Consider the following 20,580-nt stretch of genomic DNA (forward strand, 5'->3'; position numbering starts at 1 on the left):
GATGCACAGCAACGTGACAATAATAAGTGACATTTATTAATAATGATGCAAACAAGAGCACGATGAGGTGTGATTGTCAGTATCAGTGATGAATGTTGGTGGATGGATGTGATGGAGAATGTGAGGTGCATGTTGTCAGTAGTTAACAGAGAGAAAACATGTTGGTGCGCCATCGGTAGAATGCAGCCTCCTGGTCTCGGGCAGGCGGGGGTTAAACAGTCTGGGAGGACCGGCCAGGTGATCACAGTCATCTCATCATCGCCTCTGCTACACCTGCAAGTTAACAAGACAAACCACAGTACCCATGTAGGACAGGCCCAGGGCCGGCACACCAACAAACAGGACATCGTTTTTAGAGCTAGTGTTTGTGTATATGCAATAGTTATTATATGATTGTGAAGAATAAATTGCAATTTTCTCACATTTCCACAGGGTTTTCTCCCTTAGCCGCTGTACCCTCCCGATTTAACCCACGTGGCTGTGGGGGTGCCGTGTTCCTCCTTCCCAGGCGTTGTGGTGGTTCTCACACCAACATCTGTTGGGGTCTTCACTATTTACCCATAGCTGGGGCTATTTGTCCATAGCTGGGGCAGTGGTTGACGGGCATCAGGGCGTTTCTACTCACCGATGCGCCTGCATGCCACGTCTCTGGGGCCCACTGCTGCTCCGAGATCCTGTACAACTTAGCCTGGAACCACAAGGGACCAGTTCCCATGTGTGCCACGGGGAGGCGTGTACCAGGTCTTGGCAGTGTGAGAGGCTATGTACCGGCAGAGGAGGCGACACACACTCGGCTCCTCTTTCAGCCCTGAAAACAAAGGGCTGTCCGGTGGCAGTAGCTGGAAGCAGAGAGTGGCGAGCAGAAGCAACATACAGCATGTAGCATGTAGCATGTAGCATGTAGCACGCACTGACTACAAGCTCTACTACTCCAACACTACTGCACTGACGCATCACACGCCCTGCGAGCAAACGCGCACACACACACACACACACACACACACACACACACACACACACACACACACACACACACACACACACACAGACAGACCCGCACGCATGCACACACCCAACACACACAGAGACAGACAGACAGACACACACACACACACACACACACACACACACACAGACAGACAGACAGACAGACAGACAGACACATGCACACACATGCACACACGCACACACACATAAAGACAGACAGACAGACACACACACACACACACACACAGACAGATACCCACACGCACATAAAGACAGACACAGACACACAAATACACACAGACACACAGACAGACAGATACCCACACACACAGAGACAGACAGACAGACAAAGACACACACATACCCACACACGCAGACAGACAGAGACACACACAGACACACACACACACACACAGACAGACAGACAGACACACACATGCACGCACGCACGCACAGACACAGACAGACCCACACACATACACACACAGATCAACAGACACACAGACAGACAACAGACAGACAGACCAACAGACAGACCGACAGACACAAAGACAGACCGACAGACAAACAGACACACAGACAGACAGACAGACAGATACTATACCAGTACAAATACATCTCTTCCTCAGCCAGGTAGAAGCTTTTTGTACCACTTCTTCTTCTTTGGCTTTTCCATTATCTGGCTCTGAAGATCTACCAGCTGGGACCTCAAGGTGCTCTCAGTCCTCTCCCACTCCTGCTCTTTTTCCAGCTGAGTCAGCTTCAGGCTTTCTGTGGCCTGAAGGAGGGATGTCTTGTCCTCCTTCCACTGGTTGAGATCACTCTCCAGCTGCTGCTCAGTGTTCTTCAGAGCTGCGAGGAGGCAGTCACTCACAAAGCTCTGCTCCTCATTCTGATCCACATAGGAGGCTCTTGATTTGTCGCTCTCCTCTAGCAGGGTGGTTTTCTCCTGCTGCCATAGGACACGCTCACTCTCCAGCTGATCATACTTTTCCTCAAGAGCAGCCATGAGGGTCTTGTTGTTTGTGTCCTGTCTCTCCAGCTGGGCTCTATGGGAAGCCTGGGATCTTTCCATAATCTCCTTGGCCTCCTCGTCCTGTTTTAGGAGATCTTCCTCCACCTTACTCAATTTATCCATCAGCTCCTGAGCTCGATCCCTCTCCATCTCCAGATGGCTCTCCAACATCACGTTGGCAGTCTTACTTACCGTGAGGATCTGCCTCTCTTTTCGACGCTTCAACTTCTGCCTCGCCACAATATTTAGAAGGGCCTGCATCTCTCCTTTCATGTGCTTTAAATCGACTTTCAGGGCTTCAGTAGTGAAGGTCTGCAGGTCCAGGTCTTTTTGGGCTTTTTCCAGCTGGGATGTCAGATGCTCCGTTTCCCTGGGTGGGGAGGGGACACGCTCAGCCAGAGCCTCATCCAGCCGGGCTGTACGGGAAGACTGGGATCTTTCACGTATCTTCTTTGCCTCCTTCCCCTGTTCTTGGAGAGCTTCCTCCATCTTTCTCAACTTATCCTTCAGCTCCTGAACTTGAGCCCGCTCCATCTCCAGAAAGCTCCCCAACTCTAACTCCACGTTGGTTTTACTTACCGTGAGCTTCTGTCTCTCCTTACAAAGCTCCATCTTTTGACTCTCAACTTCCTTTTTCAGGGCCTCCTTCTCTCCCTTCACCTGCTCCAATTCAACCTTCAGGTCTTCAGCAATGAAGTACTGCAGGTCCAGATCTTTTTGGGCTTTTCGCAGCCTGTTGCTGGTTTTGACCAGTTGGGATCTCAGATGCTCTGTTTCCCTGGGTGGGGAGGGGACACGTTCAGCCAAAAGAACTTTTAACTCACCTATCTCCTTCTGCATCAGCTCTTTCTCATGGCCCCAACCGCTGCCCTCTCTCTGGAGTTGGAGCTGATTGAGGAGATCGGCCAGCAGGTCCTCCCGGATGATTAGGTGAACTCTTCCCTCAGATTCACATTGGGTGAGTGTCGCCTCGCCGTCCTTCAGCTCCAACCGTACCTGGGTCAATGACGTATAAGGATTTTCAAGAGGCAAATTTTAAAATATAATAAACAATAGTTTCTATTGTATTTTTTCGAACATACACAGTGTCAGTTATGCATGAATCTATGTTTAACATGTTTATTAAGTGATCTTAGTATTTTTTCACGCACATGAATTGGCCATGACCATAAAAAATGTAATGTGGTGCGACTGTGAAAAACCTTAAATTAAATAAATTCTTAGAATCATGATGGGAATATTCACTCAAGTTCTGAGTAATATGAAGTGTATAAAATCAAAATGTTGGCATTAATTTAGATTTTTTATTATTATTTATATTTTCTGTTGTTTTCCAATACAACAGTCACCTTCTTGTATGACATTAGCGTACTACTTTTTCCTGTAATATGTATGAAACGAATAAAAATATCCAAAGAATACATTTTATCCAAGTATACAATGTTTCAGTCAATTTCAGTCAATGAATTCATATACTACATTTCTATTTACTGAAAATTACAGCTATTACTGGTCGCACCACATGATGCATGGTCGCATCAAATGACAGGAAGTCCTCATATTAGGTTGGCATTAAAAATACCTTTTATTTTGCAATTCCAATAAATTGCATGCTAAATATTTAGTGAAATCATGTTTTATTCCAGTTTCCTTCATTCAAAACATTTTGATTACATTTTCATTTTTTTATATCATTTCAATGACCATAACGTTTAGGCCTTTTTCACAACAATGCTTCATTTCCATTTAATTTCAACTGTACTTTACATTGTCATAAATCACAAACTGCTACAATGGAACATATTCAGTGGGGGCAACATCCCCCCCCCCCATTTCATTTAATTTCACAAATTGTCATATTATCTAATATTATGCCATTTTTTAAAATCACAGCCACCTTCTGAACTTCACTCGTGAACTTATGACCCAAAGGGTTCAAGAAACAAGAATATCAACACAACAGTAGAAAACGTTAAACTGGTCCTATTGATTCTATTAATCATGTTCCTGCTTAACCCCAGCTGCTTTGGAATTTCAGTCGCCTTCCTATTTCATTTCATTTCATTTCATATCATATCACAACATTGTCATATTCATTTTTCTAATATGCCATTTTAAAAATCACAACCATCTTATGAACTTCACTTGTGAACTTAGGACCCAAAAGGTTCAAGGAGCAAGGATATAAGCAGAACACTAGAAAACATAAAACTGTTATTGATCATGTTCCTGTTTAACCCCCAGCTGCTTTGGAACTTTTCCCAATCTTCCTTTCTCAACTTGGAGAAGCGAGAGGTTGCTGGCTCAGGCTCTGATATTATTGCCTGGATATCATGCCTAAAGTAAAAGATGGCATCAACGGTCTGTGGCCACATGAATACATTTTTATCCCCTGACTGATGCATGGCATTAACTTTGACCTCTTCTCCCACAACTTCTAGGACTTGGCCTACATATGGCAGTTCATCATAGGTCACAATTACAAATTTGCCATCTAAGTCTTGAAGACTCTCCTGCTCTGGCTTTGATGTAAGGCATGTGGTGTCTTGCAGGTCGACCTTACTAGGCTGATAGCAGAGGCATGTTTTCATCTCTGAATGGGTGCAGAAGCATGAAACCTCGCAGTGGGTTATTTGAGCAGGTTGTGAGGAAAGAAATTGATGGATCTTGAGGGTGCCCTTCACAGTCATCAGTTTGTCCGGAATTAATTCATCATATTTCTTTATATTGTCTGTGCTTATCCAGTAGTGTTTCACGCTAGAGCCAGACTTCTCAACCAGAATCTTGAACACATCCTCAGGAGTCTGAAGTTCGCCTCCATGGAGGACATGGCGGTCAGCCTCCCTCTTCACAGCACCACCAATGCCGTCTGGCGCGCCTTTTCCGTGGGATCTTTCGGAGTAATTCCACGTCACGTATTTGAAGCCACAGAGGAATGGCACTGTACTGAGAAGTAGAAATTTGCTTTATTTCTGTACTGCGTGACCGGTCCATCACTTATCACATGCAGTGCCGTAACGTTTGGGTGGGTTTCCCGTAGCTCTTTTAGTATGGGCTCCAGATGTGCCCAGACGGCCCGCTCATCATGTGTGAGGTTGTCGGAGAGCGTTGCATACGACTGGTTGCCATCCACGGTGTACAGCACACCAGTATGTATTGTGGCTTGTTTCCTGCTTCCACCAAAATGATACGCCTGAATTTCGGTGCTCAATTTGCACGCATAATTTTCCGAAAAGTCAGTATGGAGGACTGCCTCAAATTCATTGAGATTTTGCTTGATGTATCGGAACTGTTCGGCCTGTTGGAGCCAGTTAAACTGATGAATGGCTAAAGCCTCTAGTTTCTGTCGGAACAGCTCCTTTAATTCGTCTAGTGTCCCTGTGTGTGTCTGCTTTGCTACATTGGCAAATGTTTTCTCTCCATTTGTAGTTGTAACTCTCTCCCATTGTTCCCAAGAGACAGTATCGCCGTTTTCTGTGTTAGGCATGTCAATCTCTTCAAAGCAGCACTTGGGACAAACTCGATCCATGCATGCTTTATTTTAGTGTCACAATTATTCCCACTAACTCTGAGATACTAGTGGTCTTCAGCAGCCCTCTCTTTGCCAGTTTGTTCACCAACAGCCAAATGTTCTCATGCTCTGAACACGCACATGTATCCCTGTCCCTGGTCTTTGGCTCTGTGATGTAAAAGGGCCGGTTTCGAGTGAACTGTCTATAAGACATGGATAGATGCTGTTCTACCTCTGTCTGATACTGTGTATGAAGCTCAGTAAGAGGCTTTGTTAAAACTCTTCTTTGTGCTTTCAGTTTATTTTTTGTGATAGTATCCTTTTTCCCTGGTAAAAGAAAACAGTTTTCATCTCTGGTCAAAAACTGTATAACAGCTTGCCTTCTCTCTGTAAACAATTTCTCTTGTCCCTTTTGCTTGACCTTTCCACTTGGACCTTGCTTTTGCCTTGCTATAAACATCCTCTCACTCCTTTGTTTTCTCATTTCTATTAGCTTTTTCCTCAGATACAACACTTGTTTTTTAAGCGCGCTCTTCTCCCTCTGCAGTCTTGTGCAGCGTTTCTGATTTGAAGTTTTCCTTTTCTCATCTTTCACTGGCGTGGACACCACTGGTGGATTAAAATCATCATTCACTATTGGGTCCAATGGAATTACGTTTTGCTCTGGAACTACGTTTTCTGCTGGCTCTGGAACTACAACTATGTTAAGGAGAACTGGTGGAAGTGTCTCCTCCATAGATGGCGGTGTGAGGTCTAATACTGGGTTTGCCATATTTTTTCTGTGCGTGTAAGCCCTGGTTGCAGCCCTCCATTTCTCTCTCTGCTTCTTTCTCTCTCTGTCTTGCAGTTCACTTGATTTAACATAATGCATCTTTCCCTGTTGCTTTCTTCTCTGATAGCTGAAACAAACAGTATCATTTATAAATCTATGGCATAGGCCTACTATCCACTTTTGTTTTAATGTAATGTAAAAAAAAATGTATTACCTACACAGAAAATAAATAGTATTACTTTTAATTTAATCAATTTAATGTTTCATATCAATTCATTGTTTTTCCACATTTGAGAACAAACCTTTCTCTTCTCCTGGCAAGGTACGCTGCTCTTGCTGCAGGGTGTGAATTGACACGCTCCCTGTGGCGCGCAGACTTATCTTTGCTTGACAGTGGCATCTGTTAAAAACTAAATAAATTAAATATTAAAAACAAAGTTATGTTGGTAAAAAGACATGTCGTCACTTATTTTGTATGTATTTTTCTCAGTATACTTCATTAAGCCCTTTCTCCCTAAAATGCTAAAAAGAATCTAGATAAAACTAGATAAATAGATAAAGTCTGCTCTACATATTTTAAAAATTAATCAATTGTTTGTAAAAATCATGAAAATAACACAAAAATGTAAATTTGTACAGTATATCTGTAAATCTGGCTGTAGATGTTATGATTGATTATTCTGACGATCCTTGTTGTTATTCACTATTGTTGAAATTTAGATATTTTATGACCTTGTTACTTACTATTTATTAACAGCATAAAGTGTTTTATGTTTTATGTTCATGATATATGTTTTTTGTTATATGTCTGCAACCTTGTTGTTTGTGCTGCTGCTTATCCTGGCCAGGACACTCTTGGAAAAGAGATTTTTAATCTCAATGAGTTTTTCTTTCTGGTTAAATAAAGGTAAAATAAAAATAAATAAATAAAATATTAATCATTGGAAGTAATCTACAATAGTTGCACCACATGATATTTTTACATTCTGTCAAGATTTCTAGGGCTAGCATTAGCCTGTGCCACAAAACTAGCTAGTTTCTCACATAAGGTCACCTTGAAGTATATTACCAAAATATACATTTATAAATAACACTACTTTATTTTTTTTTTTTGAGGTCATACCGCATGACATCCAAATATGGAAACTGCATACCAGCACTTACAAACATTACTTCTAAAAAAAAGGAGAGAGGGTTACAGACCTGCTTGCTTCTTCCATGTGCTCTCTGCTAACTGGTGAATGATGCAGATTCCTGTCTCTCAGTGGAATTCAAAATAAAAGTCCCGAAATAGGAATTTCTTGATGGTCGCGCCACATGATATTTCATAAAAGAGACAGGTTCGGACAATATTTGTTTGCATGCTATGGGGGAAATATCTGTTCAACACATCTGAAATTTCATATGGGATTACAAAACACATTAGAAAATATGCCAAAAGGGAGAAAAAATAAATTTAGGAAGATTTAGAATAATTTTAAAGATGTTTAAAAACCAACAGTTATGGTCGGACGGTCGCACCACATGACATTTTAACCCTTTAAGCCAGGGGTCTTCATTGTTTTTTAACCCTTGTGTTGTCTTTCCGATAACTGTGAACTTGTCCTTCCAGTTCAAAATTGAAAATATTTTTTTTTTGTTCTTTTCCCATCTTTTTGTCACTTTTTCTGATTTATTTGTCACTTTTTCCATGGTTTTGGTGCATTTTTTAAAAACCTGAGCTGGTTTAATGATAGATGTTACACTTATTCTTGGAATTCATAGTCAACAATGCTCATTTATATCAAATTACACTTAAGTTTTTAGTTCAAAAGGCAGAAATTATGAATTATTTTGGCTAATAGTTAAGATCAGAGGATGTTGAGTGGATTACAGATGGGTATATGTCAAAGTTTAGTCCGGATACTGTTTAGAAAACATTAAAAATAATTAAAATGCTATAAGATTAAATCAAACACTCAAATAATTCAATGAAAGTAATCATTAATGAACAACGTATGGAATCATCCATGTTATTTTGGGGCAATTTGGTTGAAAGAAATCCATATTTCTGATATAAAACACATTGAAACGGGCCAGTTTGACCCGAGGACAACACAAGGGTTAAGCCAAGAACCCCTTAACAGAAAGTGAGACAGAGCAGGGACCCCCATTGCAAAATAATGTATTACATTGTGTAAAAATTAAGTTGCATATTAAACTGGGTCTACAATAACATGTGGAATGGCCTGAAGCCTTTATAAATACATTTTGGCATAGAATACTAAGCTATTAAAATAAGAATTGTTGATTTGTTGAAACATGATTTTCTAAATCACGTTTTAATGTTAATATCTGTGGATCTTAGTGACTAACTTACCTATAAGCCAGTGTGCTTATGACCAATGTTTTTTTTCTCTACTAATCATATATGTTGGATTCATGTCAATACAATATTAGGGGTCCCGGACCCCCTGTTGAAGATCTCTGCTTTAAGCACATAAAACATACGTAATTCCAAATTATTTTTTAAATTAACATATGGTTTCATGGAGGGGACTGATTTTACTAAAACATGGTGAATTATTATGACATTTTGAACTTTTAAGCTCAAGAAACTACGATCGGACAGAAAATGTAGGCGTCCCGTCATTGACCCACCTGTTCTTCAAGGTAACTGAGGTAGAAATCGATTGGTTGATTCTCTCTGGTGTTGAATTCCATGTTTTCCAGTGGTTTTTCTCTCGTTGCAATGTGCACCGTTGGATTGTCAAAGTCAGACTGTCTCTGATACAAACTGCTGTTTGAGTGAATGTGTGTCAGAACTCAAGTTGGGTCTAGTATTCAGTGGGTTGTCATGACAACAACATGTATTTTTTATTTTTTTTTAGTCCCTATGGTTATTGATTCTATTCCATTCTATCTTTCATTCTATTGTTGCTATGGGACACCAGTTTTTTTATGATTGAATATACAGTATAAATGTAATAATTTCTGATGATTCCTAAAATATGGCAGAAAGACCACTTTACAAAATATGGAAAGGAAAAATATGAGCAGTACACACAAGTATGCATCAGTTGGGCCATCATTTTCTCTAACTCCACTCACCATGTGCACTCAGCCACTACCTATTATTTAAGATGTGCATTTATCACAATAAAAATAAAATAATAATAATAATAATAATAATAATAATAATATATAGAAGTGCATCGACATAAAATGTTGATATAGATGATTGTAAAACAATAAACATGATCTTGACTTTGACTACATGCAACACTGTAGCCAATGATTTACATTTACTCCATACTCACCTGCTCCATGGCTGGGGATAATTTCCCATGTTGCATGTTAGAAACCGTTGAAACACTTTTTATTAAACATAATTTACAAAGCTGTCGTATCACATTGAAAGCTGATATTTTGTCACTAGCAACCTACACCTGTCATCTGTCAAACCCAGTTGCATTTTCGGATTTGAACAAAACCGTTCAGGAGTTATTACAGCAAAGGTGGGCCGTGCGTAATGGTTCATCTGTCCCTCCTGGACGGGACGAATGAAACAGCATGGGGGACGGAAGTATGTAACATACAGTTTAAGCCATATAAACTTCCCACAACTTTAATATTTCACTATATATCATGGATGGTTTCCCAAAAGGTGTTATTTTAGATTAGGTGTTATTTTAGACATAGATTGTTGCGTAAATGTCCGTCATCGTGAAGCGCGTATGAAGCGGTTATTGAAATATCATGCATGATGATTCTTCCATTTTATAGCTAAAACAGTATGATTTTACAGTTATATCATGTTTCTAGTGTGGAAAATGTCGTTTCACTTGGTGTTTACGTGGGTTAGACCACTGCACATACAAATAACTCAAATCACTAAACCACTCCAACCTGTATTCCTGGTGGGCACAAATATATTTTCATCTTTTCTAAAACTGCTTTTCCATGTCTCACCTACAAAAATTAGTGTATAAACACAGATAGTTGTGCATTTACTTAAAATCCATAGAGTTATAGCCAGGTCCATATCCCATTATAGCCTGTTTTGCTTTCAAGAAGCATGCAATATGAAAGTCTGGGATTTTGACTCAGGTTTCCATTCATAATTGTCATTTCAGCTGTCTTATTCAACAAAGAATCAACTAAAGCAACAAAGACATATTATGATCATGTCTCCATGTCTAACAGACTCACAGCATCACAGTGCAGTACTAATTGGGAGTTCCATGTTTAGTGGGGATGTCCTCGTTGGACGGTTCCATCGCTTTACGCACGCATATGATCTCTAGGAATGTATGGCATCTTTAACACAAATAACTAGGCCTGCATGGGTGTTTACAAATATTTTGGCCTACTTGAGTGTTTGCTTTCATCACTTTGACTTACCATACCATTCAACATTTTTCTCAACTGCACAAATGTGACACAGTCGTGTACCGTCGTGCGTAACGTTACGCATGGTTCGCTCCACCTGCAGCCGTCAGTCTATAAACTCCTGCAAAGCTCTTTAAGCTCCTTAGTTTTATTTCTGACTTCAGCAAAGATGAGTCACGGAGACCGTTACACCTCGTCGTCCTACCGGAAGATTTTCGGGGATTCTCCCAAGTTCCCCGTGGCCTCCTCCCGCATGGGCAGCGCCTCTCACCGGGCTCCCCGGGGCTCCGGGCCATGGCTGGCTCCCGCAACTGCGGGTCCTCCCTGAGCCTGTACAGACGGATCGGCCGCTCCACCTCTTACTCTCCGGTACCCAGTGACTCCCTTGACTTGACCCAGACCTCCGTGGTCAACAATGAATTCAAAGTTATTAGAACTAACGAGAAGGAGCAGCTGCAGGTATGTGTGACGGGCTGAAACTAATTTCCTAAAAAAATTAACTTTTATAACACTCCTCCCAGATAATCCGGTGCACAATTTCTGACTGATTCACTTCACACTCGTTCAGGTGTCCTTGGACTAAATCAGTTTAGATGAAAATAACTCATTCAGACTTTTATGAAGCCCTTAACTAATGTCATTGTAATTGTTTTTACTATGATGTAAGCAACAATTGTTTTACAAATCTTGCAAAAGGTGGCCTGGCCCTTCTACCACTCAAAGATCATATCCTCCAGACACGTTTTAGTACTATATTGCAGGTTTTTTTTGCCAATTGCTAAAACATAATTTTGCAAACATAGGCTCGTTTTATCAAAATACTTCAATAATTCACAAAACCACACACACAAACTGCAAAATACCTCATATATCCTGCAAAATGAAGCACTGCAACCCAAACTACATATATTATTATTAAAATCAAATATACCAAATAGCACACACTTCATTAACATTACCAGAGTTCACCAACCAACTACACACTCTCATCTTCAGTATGCTTTGCTATAATACTAAAATAGTTTGTAAAAACAATTCTAGAAAATTCTTCAGCTTGTTCACATGCACAGATATATTTGCAGATACACACACATGCTATTAAAACATTTATTATTTTGAACTCTTTTCATAGTGCTTCCTTCCTAATTTAAGAGGTAACAGTTAACCATTGAGGTGTTTGGCCAGGTGGCACATACAGTACACTGGCCAATCAGCTCATGTAGTGTCATTTTGAATGGCAGCGTTTTGAAATGGCAAACATGGGACTTTATGTCAGGTTGTTTTGTCTTATGCAGAAAACCGTGGTCAGTGCATTAAAAAATTGGATTTTGCATTTTGGATTGCAGAAAATGTGTTGAGAAGAGGTTTTGTTCTCTGTGTGCCAGTTTAACCCTTGTGTGTTCTTCCTGTAAAAAAATTGAAAATCAGCACATTTGTTGATGCTTTTTATCAATTTTTTAAAACTTTTTTATCACGTTTTTGCCCCTTTTTTCAACACTTTTTTGAATGTCACTTTTTTTTAACGGTTTCAACACTACGTAACACTAACTCCTTTACTTTAGTTGTACAGTTATTTTTTTAATTCCCCAAAATAACATGATTGATTCCACAACGGTCTTTGGCAAGTACAAATCTCTACTTTCATTAATTTTGAGGTGTTTTATTCAGTTTTATAGCATTTGAAAAACAAATTGAAGTGGTTTTGAAATAGTATTGAGTAAAAGTTGACATATTCCAGTCTGTGATTATCCATCAACATCCATTCCTTTAATTTTAGTCTCAATAATTCTTATTTTCTGCTTTTCTAACTCAATCATTAGGTATAAATTCCTATAAATGAGGTTTATTGACCATAAATTCAAAAAAAAACTGTAAAATTAAAGTTAATAAGTTAGTATTAGGTGAAAACATAAAAAAAAAGACAAATACTGAAAAAACACGTCAAAAGTGTGGAAAAAAGGGACAAAAACGTAAGAAAAACTTAAAAACGATTAAAAGCATCAACAAAAGTGTTGATTTTGACGGGTAAACAACACAAGGGTTAAAGGTGAAGTGAATCCAGTGGTTTCCTGCCTGTCTCATTCCACCTCTATGGAGGATGGGTGATGATTAATACGTGTCTGTCCCGTTGCGTAGGGCCTGAACGACCGCTTCGCCGTCTTCATTGATAAAGTGCGCCACCTGGAGCAGCAGAACAAGGTGCTGGAGGTGGAGCTGGTGGCGCTGCGGCAGAAGCAGGGCGAGCCGTCCCGCGTGGCTCACCTCTACCAGCAGGAGCTGATAGAACTACGCTCGCAGGTGGATGAGCTGAGCCGGGACAAGAACCGCATCCTGATAGAAAGGAACAACATGGAGGACGAGCTGCAGGTAAACCATAGGAGGGGAGGAAGGGGGGTAACTGCTCCTTTAATTTTAAAGTGCTCATATTATGCTTTTTGGCTTTTTCCCTTTCCTTTATTGTGTTATATATCTTTTTTGTGCATGTTATAGGTTTACAGAGTGAAAAAGCCAAAAGTCCCCCCCCCCCAAGGGGGCTCACCATCCAAACAGCTCTACTGTAGTCCAGCCTTTACTTCAGAGACAAAGGTTATAATGCTCGCCTGCCTGCTAGCATGGCACGCCTTCATACTCTGCTCCTGACTGGCTAGTAGTCCTTACCTAGGTACTGTCAGGGCCCTCATACTCTGCTCCTGACTGGCTAGTAGTCCTTACCTAGGTACTGTCAGGGCCCTCATACTCTGCTCCTGACTGGCTAGTAGTCCTTACCTAGGTACTGTCAGGGCCCTCATACTCTGCTCCTGACTGGCTAGTAGTCCTTACCTAGGTACTGTCAGTAGTACAACAAAATATGATGTTTTTTGAAAATTAAACCATGTCAACATATTCTGATATAACCTCTAAATACAATTATGAACCTGAAAATGTGCAAAATATAAGCATTTTAAAGGTTGTCTCCATTGCTATACAAGCCTCAATTCTTTAGCCTCCTAATTGTGGATATATATATATATATATATATTTCATGTGTATACATACATACATTTCTAACCCCATCTTTATCACCAAAGAGTATTATTCATGTGCAGTGATGAATAAAATGTCGGTCAACATTGAATGAATATATTATTAAATGTGTATTGTTAGTCTTTTGTAGAACCCAACCTATGGAGGGTTGGTAGTATGTTACACTTTTATTTAATTTATTTGGTAGCCCTAAAGTCGCATGTGGCCCCAGACTGGCCCCTCCACTTGAAATGGTCTAGGATGTAACAAGATTTTTTGTTTTATATGTCCTGTATCTTATGAGTATTTACTGCTGCAAAGCCCAATTTCCACAAAGAAATCATTCATTATTTCTTCTTTCTCTTTGTGTCATCCAACATCCTTCCCATCCTCTCACGTCTGACCTCTCCTCTCATGTCTCACTTCAGAAGCTCAGTCTGAAGTATGATGTATGATGTATGTAAGTATGCAGATCTTTAGCAAGCTGCTTTCCTTTGATAAAAGTATTCAAAAGGATCTCATAAGACAGGTTCAGAAGAAAGATATTATTAGTGTTAATGCCTGCCAAAACAGGGGTATTTCTAATCCGGTGTTTCTGTTGTCCAGTCTCTGCGAAGGGTTTTCTACCAGCTTCTCTACGTGATCCTGATGATGAATAAAGGCAAACAGGGGAAGCCCTCCCTCCTCGTACCCAGCCAAGCCATCCTTTCCACCCGGGACCAGGCCATCCATTTTGTTTGGTGAACATCTGTTTTGATCAACTAGACTTAGCTGTGAATATTTTAATGTGGTGCATAGCAATGTTGCTGAAATTGGAACCAAGTGAAGATGTTGAAAATTGAATTGAATTCAATTTGTTTTTATAGTATCAAATCATAACGAGGTACAGTATCTCAAGCCACTTTACAGATAGAGAAGGTCTAAACCACAGTCTATAATTTACAAAGGGGGTTACAACCCCTGTAGCAACTAAAGTCACAGGACTTCAAGGAAAAGGGCAAAACAATGTGGCACTAGATGAGAACTGGCTTACAATATTAATTAAGCAACTCCATCTCCTAATAATTCCTTTATTTCTGTTGATGGAAGGATCCCTTCACATCAGGATCTCATGTTTGTTATGTATTTGGATATGTTTCTAGCCATTTAACTGTAGACAATGTTACAAGCAATATAAGACTTTGGACGTGATTTATGTGTTTGTGATTACAGTCATCTTGTAGATGAGCTGAAAGACCTGGCGCTGCCTTTCCTGCATATCCTCCTGCAGCATATCTGCTTCCAGGTAAATCCTCCTGCAAACACTCAGCAGTGATGCACTTCCTGTTTGTGTAAAGTTCCGAGAGTCTGTGTCAACTGCTTATCTCTTAAAGCTACGATAGCAGTCCCATCCATGGCTATTTACAGAAGTCTTTGCAGGTCACAGTTTGATGTGTGCTATGTACAGTCATGGACGAAATCATTGGCACCCCTGGAACCTTTCCAGAAAAGTGTTGCAATGACAAATGTTTTGGTATACACATGTTTATTACCTATAAGTGCATTGGAACAGCACAAAAAAGCAGAAGAAAAAAGGCAAATTTGACATCATTTTACACAAAACTCAAAAATTAGGTTGGACAAAATTGTTGGCACCCTCAACTTAATATTTGGTTACACACCCGTTGGAGAAAATAACTGAAACCAATCTCTTCCTATAACCATCAACAAGCTTCCTACACCTCTCAACTGGAGTTTTGGACCACTCTTCTTCTGAAAACTGCTCCAGGTCTCTCAGATTTGAAGGGTGCCTTCTCGCAACAGCAATTCTGAGATCTCTCCATAGATGTTCTATGGGATTTAGATCCGGACTAATTGATGGCCACTTCAGAATTCTCCAGCGCTTTGTCTCCAACCATTTTTGGGTGCTTTTTGAGGTATGTTTTGGGTCATTGTCCTGCTGAAACACCCATGACCTCTGACGCAGACCCAGCTTTCTGACACTAGGCCCTGCATTATGGGCCAAAATCTTTTGATAATCTCCAGATTTTGTGATTCCTTGCACACAGTCAATGCACCCAGTGCCAGAAGCCGCAAAACAACCCAAAAACATCCTTGAACCTCCACCATGTTTGACTGTAGGTACTGTGTTCTTTTCTTTGTAGGCCTCTTTTTCTTTTTCTTTTCTTCCTGTTTTCTTTAACCAGTAGAATGTCCTGCTTTGCCAAAAAGCTCTACCTTAGTCTCATCTGTCCACAAAACGTTCTCCCAGAAGGATTGAGGCTTACTCAGGTATTTTTGCAAACTGCAGTCTGGCTTTTTTATGCCTCTGTGTCAGAAGTGGGGTTCTCCTCGGTCTCCTACTATAGCGCTTCTTCTCATTCAGATGATGATGTATGGTTCGAGCTGACACTGATGCACCCTGAGTCTGCAGGACAGCCTGAATTTGCGTGGAAGTTGACTGAGGTTGTTTATCCACCATTCAAACTATCCTGCGTTGCATTCTTTCATCAATTTTTCTCTTCTGTCCTCGTCCAGGGAGATTTGTCACAGTTCCATGGGTTGTAAACGTCTTGATTATATTGCGCACAGTGGACAAAGGAACTTTAAGTTCTCTGGAGATTGACTTGTAACCTTGAGATTGTTGATATTTGTCGACAATTCTTGGCTCTTCTTTCTCTTCTCCATGCTTGGTGTGGCACACACAGGCACACAACACAAAGGTTGAGCCAACTTTTATACACTCTAATTGGCTTCAGTTTTGATTTCAATATTTCCAGCACCTGTTACTTGCCACAGGTGAGTTTAAATGAACATCACGTGCTTGAAATGAAATTATTTACCCACAGTTTTAATAGGGTGCCAATGATTTTGTCCAGTCCATTTTATGAGTTTTGTGTCAAATGATGTCAAATTTGCCCTTTTTCTTCTGCTTTTTTGTGCTGTTCCAATGCACTTAAAGGTAACATGTGTGTACCAAAACATTTGTCATTACAACACTTTTCTGGAAGAAATGGTGCATTTTCTTGAAAAGTTCCAGGGGTGCCAATAATTTCGTACATGACAGTACAGATGGTTTCCTGTTTTCCACTATGCTGATGCATCCGTATAGCTTATAGTGTTTCTGCTGTGGATGTTTAGATGGTGGAGAAGAGTGAGTTTCGAAGCCATGGAGCCCAGGCTGTGGGTATGCTGACGTCTCAGATGGCAAGTACAGACTATGCCTGCTTCATCAAGTGGCTGTTTAACTACTCCAGACACTCAAAGGTAACTAGTCCCAATTGTCACCGCTACATGTTGATGTAGTCTGTATTTTCTATTTTGTCATGGTTCACACTTCACACCCTTATATATGGTTACCGCAGGTTTTTGTACATGCTCTAGTTGATTAGGACCTCTTCCTTAATCTATAATGCAAACATGACAATGATATACAACACTGATTTTAAACCCAACTGTTTTAAGATACACTGCACAATATATATCTCAACGTATATATATATCAATATCAAAAAGCACCGCCAAGGGCGCACAATATTTTTGGTTTCAATATTATAGATGTACATGAGCCCAGTTTGTCTAATTTGCACAGTTTGTCTGGGTTTTTGTTGTCCGGTAATGACCAGACCGTTGCCTTTAACATAAAACAAAAACCTGGAGAGTTCCCTTACTTTCTACATTATAAGTATTGGATATACTGTATGTCAACTTCACCTTGTTTGTAATTTATCACATCATAGGAACAGACATTCAGATATAGGCGGCTAGCTACTTAATAGTTTGTTTCTGATGTTGGTCAGAACAGTATTGTAGGGACTGTGGATTTGTGCATCCTGTCCAGATGCTCTCCAGCTAACGAGGGGTTATGGCTACAGTTTGATGTCACAGGTAATCCTGTAGAAGCCAAAGCTGAATAGAGGGGGCAGTTATAACACATCCAAGCAATCACAATCCCCACACATGGACCATAACCACATAAAGAGTAGAGGTCTGAAACTCCTTTGACTAGATCATTGCTTTAAACAACAATCTAATAGGCCTACTGAATAAGTAAGCCAAAAAACCACAAGAAAAATACATATTAAAACAGGAGGCCACTGCGGGGAAACAGAAAGGTGGCACCCAGGTCTACATTTCAGTCAGGGGTCATTACATCCTGTCAGTGGTATCTGTGTGTATGTGTGTACAGTCTGTTTTGCTGCCTTATGTAGATGGTGTGCCGGCTGTTTTCCGTGGATGTGGTGATGGTTTTGCTGGAGCAGCCAGAGAGGAGGCCGGAAGAGTGTCTGGACCCAGAGCTCACCTGCTTCCTGCCACACAAGTTCTTGATCCAGAGCCTGCTGTTTGCTCGGCGGATGGACGACTCGCCCACTGTTCAAGGCCACGCCCTCGCCTGCCTGGCCCAGTGTCTGGAGCTGCCTTCTTTCAACGTCACGCGGGCTGTCCACAACCTCTTCTCTGCTAGTGAGAAAATGCACACAATGGAATTGTACAAACATCTGTATTGGAAATAGACGTTTTTCCTGTAAAGCTAGTGTTGATGTGATGAATTTGGGCTAATTTTGCATCTGAAACCAGTAGACCACTTTGTAAAGCTGACGTTTGAAAATACATAACTCTTTGAATTATTAGAGAATGTAATGGAAGTTTGCATATTTTTAGAGCTGCTGTGTTTGCATCTTAAACTGTTTTTGTGGACACATTTCCACTAAAGTAACTTGTTTACTTTCTCTGTTTAGCTGGAACCCAGACAGTACTGGAAGGTGAAATTACAGAAGGTACACTCTTGTTTCTTTATCACAGAGTTTACAGTTTGACAGTACAGTACGCTCTCTGGCATGTTTAGCGAGTAGGGCCAGGTGTCCCATAAAAAAATCGCAATACTAGTACCCTTAAAGTGGGATTGAGAATCAGCCATCTATTAACATCACAAGAGATTTTATTAAATACTGGATCCAAATTAACGTTAACTAGGTCTTTTAACTGGGGAGGGAATAAGATACCCAGATAAACAATACCTTGCTTTGGTCACTTCAGTTGCAAAACTCTTAAAAGAATTCTGCTGTGAATCATCGGCTCCTGGGTCTTTACCCACAGGCAGGCCCCCATTTAAGTGCCTTTATAAATGTTTGTAACGTTTGATACCCTGGGCTGGTTCAGTCTTGTGCATGTTGTTTGAAAGGTGTTTTATAGATATGACTGTATGTTTCAGGAGGTTCCCAGAACAGTCAGAAAACCTACAGCACTCTGCCGTTCAGGACTGTGGAGATGAGCACCACTGACGTCTCCGACTGTGACGGTGAGACAAACCGACCTCAGCCACCATTCAAATGATTGTTAATTAAATGCGTTGAGTATTGGATGGCATTTCGTAAATACATGGGCAGGAATTGTTTAATAAGCTTGTGTAGGTATTTATACACTCAAAGTCTGACAAGAGGTGTGTTATTATATATTTTTGATGCAGCAAAAGAGAACCTGGCTCTTCTCCTGAAGCGTGTAAAAGATTTGAAGACTAACGTGAGAAAATCAGCATTGCAGGTATTGGAAACTGAGTTTTACCAGACGACTTCATGTTTCAAATCCGAATAATGATAAGTACAGTAACTGATACTTATGTCACCAGTATATGAGTTTCACCCTAGCTTTCTGTGCAGTATACAAAGAGATGCCTAGATGATCTTTAACCTCTGTGCTCTGCCGTCCCTCCACAGGCCCTTGTGGGTCTCCTGAAACACAACGTAATCCCCATGAGCTGGGAGAACCTGGCTATACTGTCAGAGCGGTGCAGAGACCCAGCTGTTTCTGTGAAGAAGAAGGCCCTGCAGTGTATAGGAGAGCTGCTGACTGTAAGTCTCAACCAGCAGCTCTGAGACACAACATTTTGCACACTGATTACTTTTCCCAACAATCTAGTAACAAGAGAAGAAAACGTCTTACAGAATTTCCAATACACATTTAAAAAAAAGAAAATGTGTGTTGTTTTCTCTGACCACCAGGCTAAACCAGAGTGCAGTGTGGTGCAGAAGGCATGGCTTCAGGGCGTGGTGCCAGCTGTGGTAGACTCTGAAAACTCTGTGCAGGACAAGGCCCTGGAGGCTCTGGACCAAGTTCTGCTAAGCCAGGTCAAACCGTACTCTGCCAGTCGCCACCTGGATGCCAGTCAGAGGCTGACCTGGGACCTGCTAGCCCTGCTCTGTCATGACTGCCAGAACCTCAGGTTGGGAAAACTACAGTCATTCATTCATTGTGTTATATACAAAATAAGAACAGGTCATGCAGAAGAAAAAAGCAGAAATGTGAAATACTAATACTTTGATTTTTGTATTTAGATTGAAATAGGGATGGGTGATATGGCCTTAAAATCCATATTGCAATATATATTGCAGCCTCTTGCGATAACAATATATGTCACGACCCATTTCAGACCAGGTTACATAAACCCTAAGGAAAGCCAAACTGCTAAATGTATATTATTTTTTAAAGAGAAAGAAACGTAGTTTTGAGAACATTTACAGTATTCTGATAAACCTATTACATAATGTTGCAGATAACTAAAATTCAAGTACACTAGTTGCAGAGACTTTAACAAAGAAAAAGCTTAAGTATTGGGTTTCTTTCCTTTAGTGTAAACCATTCTAAAAGGCACTACACTTTCAAAGATGCACAGGTACTTTAATACCGTAAAAACATATTTCAAACAAAGTTTCTTACCTGCAGCCTAGCACATTTCAGCACACTTGTGTACACACACACACACACACACAGCTGCCAAGTAATGCATGTTGATGCTATCGTAGGCCAATTTTGTATAGTTTATATTGCATATCGTTATATTGCTCAAACTAGTCAAACCACAATGAAAACTGAATATTAGCACAAAACGTTTAGCAGTCATTTCAATCATCCTCACTTCTTTACTGACCTTCAAATCGTGTCATT

The 20,580-nt window shown here is 40.5% G+C and overlaps 2 protein-coding genes across 2 annotated transcripts; one reads left to right on the plus strand and one right to left on the minus strand.

Moving 5' to 3' along the window:
* Positions 1-1,612: 1,612 nt before the first annotated feature.
* LOC116684754 (myosin-9-like) lies at positions 1,613-9,084 on the minus strand. The gene is made up of 3 exons (XM_032510188.1): positions 8,926-9,084; positions 1,810-2,998; positions 1,613-1,728 (listed from the first exon to the last, which is right to left on the minus strand). The coding sequence occupies exons 1-3, from the start codon at positions 8,986-8,988 to the stop codon at positions 1,613-1,615; spliced, it is 1,368 nt and encodes a 455-aa protein (XP_032366079.1). The 5' UTR covers positions 8,989-9,084.
* Positions 9,085-10,789: 1,705 nt separating this feature from the next.
* LOC116684755 (condensin-2 complex subunit D3-like) lies at positions 10,790-19,980 on the plus strand. The gene is made up of 12 exons (XM_032510189.1): positions 10,790-11,115; positions 12,793-13,023; positions 14,266-14,399; positions 14,872-14,944; positions 16,780-16,905; positions 17,850-18,102; positions 18,378-18,416; positions 18,851-18,937; positions 19,106-19,179; positions 19,353-19,487; positions 19,638-19,858; positions 19,971-19,980. Exons 1-12 carry the CDS (start codon positions 10,951-10,953, stop codon positions 19,978-19,980), a joined length of 1,548 nt encoding a protein of 515 aa, XP_032366080.1. The 5' UTR covers positions 10,790-10,950.
* The last annotated feature ends 600 nt before the right edge of the window (positions 19,981-20,580 follow it).

Source organism: Etheostoma spectabile, unplaced genomic scaffold (assembly GCF_008692095.1).
Source record: "Etheostoma spectabile isolate EspeVRDwgs_2016 unplaced genomic scaffold, UIUC_Espe_1.0 scaffold00019573, whole genome shotgun sequence".
Lineage (NCBI taxonomy): Eukaryota > Metazoa > Chordata > Actinopteri > Perciformes > Percidae > Etheostoma > Etheostoma spectabile.